At 34.8% G+C, this 7307-nt stretch overlaps 2 protein-coding genes across 3 annotated transcripts in view; one reads left to right on the top strand and one right to left on the bottom strand.

Annotated features, from left to right (window-relative positions):
* Positions 1-2692, top strand: part of ZBTB8A (zinc finger and BTB domain containing 8A) — a 41178-nt gene extending 38486 nt beyond the window's left edge. For both annotated transcript variants that reach the window (XM_008581894.1, XM_008581895.1), the window contains one exon: positions 1991-2692. In XM_008581894.1, the coding sequence (XP_008580116.1) occupies positions 1991-2323 (333 nt within the window). In that variant the 3' untranslated portion in view covers positions 2324-2692. The remainder of the gene's footprint in view (positions 1-1990) is intronic.
* Positions 2693-4527: 1835 nt separating this feature from the next.
* ZBTB8OS (zinc finger and BTB domain containing 8 opposite strand) overlaps positions 4528-7307 on the bottom strand; it is a 24893-nt gene continuing 22113 nt past the window's right edge. The window contains exon 7 of the mRNA XM_008581892.1: positions 4528-5215. Within this exon, the coding sequence (XP_008580114.1) occupies positions 5111-5215 (105 nt within the window). The 3' untranslated portion in view covers positions 4528-5110. The remainder of the gene's footprint in view (positions 5216-7307) is intronic.

The following is a 7307-nucleotide window of genomic DNA, read 5'->3' as shown; positions in this document are numbered from 1 at the left end:
AAAAAAAAAAAAAAAAAAACTTTTTTTCAAATTACGACTTTCTAAAAGATACATTGTTGTTAAAATTATACAGTTTGCCAGCAACAAAGATTGCAGTAAATTATTCACAAATACTGAAGAAAGACATAAAGCAGGAATCAAAATTCTGGCATGCATCCTGTTTTCAGACAACTCCATTAAATTTTGAGTGTCCTTGTTCTCTGGCCCCAAAGAGGCTGAGGGCTCACCTTGTACTTTTCTGCCACAAAACTAGAATCAACCATTTCTCAAAGAGCCTTGGTTCCAAAATTTGGGCACTCAATTTTCTTTTAAAAAGAAAATTTCTTTTAGTTCTGTCCACTAAAATAACATAAAAGATATATATATTTTTTTAAATAATGAGTTCATGTTGATATTTTGAATTTTAACATTATAGTGTTTCACTTAATTCCTTTGACTTTATAATTGGAATTAGAGGGATGGACATGAATCTGTTAGAACTTTGTAACAAAAGCAATACCACATGTGATACCCATAATAGTACTATCTCAGGAGAAATGAGAATTCATTCATTATTGTGTACTTTCAATATTTACTGATTAATAATATGTCAGCATTTCAGCAGAAGATAATAACTGTACTGAGCGGTAGTTCCATACATTTTCTTAGACTATATTTTATCAGACTATATTAGTTTTCTTGGATTTTTTTACTGCATTTGGTGACCTACTTCCATACTCTTCTGACTTTATTTAAATGAATATTCCATAAACCTTAATTCTACATTATACAATTAATTCTAATAGTTTTTAGATTAGAACTCATAATCTACTGCTCTGACAGCTATTGAACAAAGTTGTTTATTACTAACTATAATTATAATATCTACTTATTCACTAATTAATACTTTTTATTATTATTTTTTTTTTCCTTTTTGTCTATTTTCGTGTCCGGCAACGGATTGCAACCCTCAGTGTCGCGCCCGTACCGGACCGGGACCGGCAACGGGATCGCAAACCTTGGTGCTGCGCCCGCACCTCGCTCAGCCAGTGAGCGGGAACCGGTCTGTATGTGGGATCCGAACCCTCGGCGGGAGCGCCACCACGCTCCCAAGCGGCGCACTGTAGCAGTGTGCCACCGGGCCGGCCCATCACTAATTACTACTTTTTACCAAAGCATTTCACACATATTAACTCATTTGGTCCTCACTTGAACTCTGTGAGTAGTATCTCCATTAGTAATAAGGAAGCAGGCAGGGATAATAACAGGCTGATGTGTAGAAGAGCCACCATAGTGGTTGTTTATGACCAGTGTCCATTCAGATTAATCAGGCTTCTCATCTGTTTGGGTGGCACACATTACCAGTTAAATATTTTGACTATCACTCTGAAAGCAGGGATACAATGCTTTAAATTACTTGCTCCAAGATGCATGGTCAGTAAATTTGACAAAACCAGGACTAGAACTGAAGCCTTCCAATTCCTAGTGTAGTCCTCTTTCTACCAAATCTTTTATTAATAAAAATGGCAATATAATCCTTCTATACCAAAATGTTGATACATTTAAATTTAGGACAATATTTTTTCTATCTCTAGTGAAATAACAAAAAGTTAATACTCACATGAAACAAGAGAGGTTTTTTTCCCCCCATATTAGTAAAATCCATAGAATAATATTTGACACCTTAAGTGTTTGCAATGATTATTATCCTAGGAAGTTATCCCTTTATTACCTCACATATCAAAATAGTATTGGATTAAGGGATATGTGAAATTATTAAATATGTAATATTATTAGTAAAAACATAGCCATTAGTTAGAGAAAGCTGATGTTTAATATTTCTGTGGCATTAATTTATCATCAAAACCAATAATATTTTTCTAATAATTAGTTGGTAATTTGAGTTTAATGCATGGACTTGAATATCTTATGTTTATGAACTGGTACCTAAAGTATCAAACTGTCCTGCTTTTGAAAATCACTTTTTATCACTGTTTATATTTCTACATAGATTCACCAGGCATGCAAACTAATCTGCAGGAAATGCAAACGCCACGTGACTGATCTAACAGGGCAAGTGGTACAGGAAGGAACCAGGCGCTACAGACTGTGCAATGAGTGCCTTGCTGAAGTTGGCATAGACAGCCTCCCCATTGATTTGGAAGCTGAACAACATCTTATGTCCCCATCAGATGGAGATAAGGATTCCAGATGGCATGTGAGTGAAGATGAGAATAGATCCTATGTGGAGATTGTAGAGGATGGGTCTGCTGATCTAGTCATACAACAGGTTGATGACAGTGAAGAAGAAGAAGAAAAGGAAATAAAGCCCAACATTAGGTAGCTGAAATGTGAACCAACAGAGCTGGCATGTCTTCAAATTACACTGACTTCCTGTATCTTTCTCTTTCCATGGTCAGAGTCTGGTTAACAAATTTATCATACTGACTAAAAGAATGACCTGATATAACTTGCATGCTTTCTGAACAGGCCATTGTATCCATCCTGAACTTTGTTGCCCTAAAATATGTTGCTGCACTGGAAAGAAAGACCTAGCTTGAGTTGGCATGATGGATGAACAATTATCCTCTTACTTTTATTACAATCCTCTTACGTTTATTACAAAGATATCTTCTTTCTTTTAATATTGGAAGATCTACTTAGCAAACTTTTTCAAAGTAAATATTTTAAATAAATTTACCACAAACAAACATTATGTAAGACTATATTCAAGGTGTTTCAAAAGCATATATACTACCAATATTGGATTTCACAGGGAACCAGATAAGAGAACATTTAAGGGTCTGGCCACCCACCTGACAGAGCTAAGTCTTTCTATTGATTTGAGATCTGAAACAACCTATCATTCTGATATCCTAAATGTTTTAGGGTTCTGACAGAAGACTAATCTAAAATGTTGGAAATTGTTCATATTTGAAGTTTGTGTCATTAAGTCAAAAATTACTCTTATGTAGTCAGTATTGTTTTAAAAAAAAAAAAAAAACCTAAGGGGAAAGTAGAGGCTGACCAAAGATTATGTACAGGCATCATTTTCTTAAAGCAAGAAACCAATACTGCCTAAAAGTCAAGGTAGTTTGTGAAGATCTGTTAATACAGTTCTCTTCCTCTCTTAAAAAAACAAACTTGGAAGTTCTTATCAGTTATTAAGAGTAATTTTTAACATTTATATAGTGCTATATTATTTATAAAGTGCACTCTCACATTAGTATTTTCTCAATCAGTGAGGTAAATATTAACTCTTATTTACAAGTGAGGAGATTAAGGTCAGAAAATTTAAGTGGTAGAACTGATGATTGGACAGGGTCTGATTTCAAACAATCCTCTTTTACCTGTCTCTCCCTGTATGTCTCCTGAAATCGCAAAAAACTGAAGTCAAGGGCCGGCCCAGTGGCGCACTGCTATAATGCGCCGCTTGGGAAGCACGGTGGCGCTCCCACCGAGGGTTCAGATCCCACGTACAGACCAGCCGCTCACTGGCTGAGCGAGGGGCGGGAGCAACACCGAGGGTTGCGATCCCGTGGCCGGTCCCGGTCCGGTACGGGCGCGACACTGAGGGTTGCGATCCGTTGCCGGTCACGAAAAAAGACAAAAAGGAAAAAAAAACAAACAAACAAAAAAAAAAACTGAAGTCAAACCTCACTGATCTGCAGTAATTATAGAAATAAGCCAATCAGAACTAGAAACTATGAAAGAATAATTTAATCATCTTCAACAACATATAATATCTTGATCTAGAGTTATAGAGTTATTTAAATAGTGCTAAGTAATGTCCCTGCAGTACCTATTGACATGTTTTTATGTCGTTAATGTTTTGTAAATTTAAAGTATAAAACTATTTGAACAAATTATTCTCTTAAATGCTCTAAGCATTTTTGTTTATCTTGTTTATGTAATATTTTCAAAACAAACTTTTCTCCTAGAATACAGTGTTAAGTTTAAACTCCTTCCCTGTATAATTAGTTATGAGACATTCCAAAATTACAGTTAAATTAGAGAAGCATTCTTTTAGTTCTAAAGATAAAATCTAAATATCAGGAGAACTGAATTTCATAAAGATCTCTGCAAGTTATCACAATGCAGGTTGATATAATTTAATTGTGGTACAGAGAGGCTCCATGTATTATACTGTATTTTTAAATGCCACGACATACCTCAAGATGATACTTTTTATATTATTATTTTCTCTTATTCTTTAATTAATGATTGTCCTTCATAGCAATTTGTGGGTTAAAGTGGTTAATTTCTTTTAAAAAATGTATATAGATGAATAATCACTTCGTTTTTATGGTACTTAATTCTGAGACTTTTTCAAGATTCCCTTGATGGTAAATTTCCAGTTGCTTCAAGAATGGATGATGTGCATTGAGTTCATCGTTCTCCCAACATGACCATTCCCTTACCTTAATGATTTAGTTGGACCCAAATGAGGGAGGAAACACTTGTCATTCTCTAGTTCTACTGCAGTGATACTAACCGCTTTCAAAATTATAACCTGATTTTTAGTTGTTGGGGCCAATAAGAAAAATGGCTGATTTGAGCTTTATTCATAGAAATGAAGTAGTGCTTGCATGCGTATATTCTAACGCACTTTACTTCATGGTACAAATCTTTTTTAATGCTCTTCTCTTCTGCATGCAAACTTCATATACATCAGCATGAATGTCAGCAAAGTCCACTGAACACAGTGCCACTGGCACTTGTAATTGCATTTTGGAAATAATGCTTTCTCATAATTGTTTATAACAAGCATCAAACAATCTCCACAGAATAGCTATCACGTTCATCAAACTAGAGAGAGAGCATCTCTATCATTTTAGCATCATAAAAGAACATTTAAGACATGTTTATAAGTTGTAAATAATGATTCTAGTTATCATATCATATACATCTAAGACCGTAGAGACCAATTATTTTCTAGAGTGAAACTGTCTTTTGATGATTTTCTGAGAAAATTGATTACTTTGGTTTTTAAATATGGAAAAATGTTACACAGGGGTATAACCTGTTTAAATAAGCTTCCTTTATATCAAGGATTTTTTTTTTTTTTTTACATCAGGAAAATAATGGGAGTTGGTTAGACCAAAATTTGCTCTTACAGGAATGCTGCTTATCAGCTTCTGAATGCCCGTCTCACTCTGTTGTCTTCAAGAGTGTCTGGTTGATGATGGGATGAAGTTTTGCAAAAATAAAGCACCACTGCAGTCATGCCTAGTGTCTGGAGGAAGCAAAATGGACTACATGAGCAGTTTAGAAGAATTTTTTTTTTTTTTTTTTTAACCCAAGAAACTCTTCACATGAATTGTTTCATGTAGAAACTCAACTAAGGGATAAACTCTAAAATCAGAGCTATTCTGGTTAAAGCCCCCATGAGCCTTTCTCCAGATACCTCTGCAGAACTCAGGAGCACAACATTGAAGACTATGGAACTAGATAACGTCTTGAATTCCTTCTGAGTGTTGCGGTCTCACTTCATTTCTCCTATTACTTACTCACTCATGAGCAGGTAACCCATGAGCATATGGTCTCTTAATGAAGCAGATCACACCCTTAGCAAACGGTGTTCCTTCTATAGTTATCAGATCTTAAGACTTTTTTTTTTTTTTTTTTTTTTTTAAAGATGACCGGTAAGGGGATCTTAACCCTTGACTTGGTGTTGTCAGCACCACGCTCAGCCAGTGTGCAACCGGCCATCCCTATATGGGATCCGAACCCGTGGCCTGGTGTTATCAGCACCGCACTCTCCCGAGTGAGCCACGGGCCGGCCCTTAAGACTTTTTAATGACCTAGCTTCAAAAGTCACATAATGTCAGAACAAATTTTTCAGTATTATATTTTTGAGTAATACAGTCAAAACAAACATAGTTACTGCTTTTTATGTGGCCAAGTTACTGCTTAATGGATGAAAAAAGTTTGATGTTCTAATTATTTATGAGCTCAGAGCTCAATTCATTAAAGTTATTTTGCCAAGTCATGCTAAGATATATCGAAATTTCCACTCATATTGGTTTTTTAAAATATATTAAGTCCTAAAATTAGTAGTATGGAAAATCACTAAAAGCAGGACAGCATGAAAAGATGTGTTTAACTGGGAAGGATGATAATAAGAGGTACAAGAGGACCAAACTTAAGATTATAATGGAAAGTTCTATGTTATTTTATATTAGAGTGTATCAGTATTACTATTTATCATTTATATGGCATTTTATATTTACAAAGTGTTTAACAATTTTTATGTTATTTTTACATATCTATGAAATAGGACAGTTATCCCACAGGAAAGGTAAAGAAATTGAGGAACAAAACAGTAAAGCAACCTACTTAAGACAACGCAGTGAAACAGTGGCAAAAATAGGACTTAGAATAATCAGAATTTCTGAATTCTATATCAGCTTAATTTACTGTAGTGTGTTGTGTATCACTCTATTTTATAAGTTGATTTTATACAAGTAACAGCCAATTGTCTTAAAGCTGACATCATTGTATGTGGATAAATCCTATACAGAATAAATGTTATGTAAAGGATGTGACTTTAGTTACAAGAGTTTTAATCATAAAATTTAGGTTATCACAGAAATGGCAGTATTTTAGCCAGCTGTTTTATGTATTGTGAACTATAATTGATATTTTATTTTGAAACAGGAGTTTCTTAACTATTCATGCTAATGGAGTCATTAATAGGCCAGAAAAATGAAATCCACACTTCATTTTTGAATGTCGGCCTTCTCCCTACAGAACTGTATTAATGCTACCAAAGTCAAATATTTAAGTATAATGTTAATAAGTAATAAACCACACACAGAAAGAGAAGCAAAGGGACTCTTATAGGCAAAAGATTTCAAAATTACTTAAATAGCATGATCAACACTTTTCCCCAACCCTTTTTTTTTTTTTCACACCAGCAAAAGCCATTGCATACCCTAGCACCTTTAAATAGGAAACCAAAGATCAGGGAAATGCCAGTCACCTTTTTACCTTTGGGCTTGATTAGGTTATGATTATATTGAATACAGCTTAGAAAGTACATCTAAGAATTTATTATACTTTATCTGCTTCCCTCTTTCAGATTTTTAGATACACAGTTCTATTATATATTTTCTTGATTTTCTCCATTGGGGAAATCTTTTAATTCTTTGTTGACATTACTTACAACTACTTTAATTCCTTTATTAAAGATTAACTTGGGGGCCGGCCCGTGGCTCACTCGGGAGAGTGCGGTGCTGATAACACCAAGGCCCCGGGTTCGGATCCCATATAGGGATGGCCGGTTAGCTCATTGGGTGAGCGTGGTGCTGACAACACCAAGTCAA

The sequence above is a fragment of the Galeopterus variegatus genome, unplaced genomic scaffold, assembly GCF_000696425.1.
Source record: "Galeopterus variegatus unplaced genomic scaffold, G_variegatus-3.0.2 Scaffold2485, whole genome shotgun sequence".
Taxonomy (NCBI): Eukaryota; Metazoa; Chordata; class Mammalia; order Dermoptera; family Cynocephalidae; genus Galeopterus; species Galeopterus variegatus.
The sequence above is the reverse complement of the archived record's forward strand: the minus strand, read 5'-3'. Positions and strand labels throughout refer to the sequence as shown.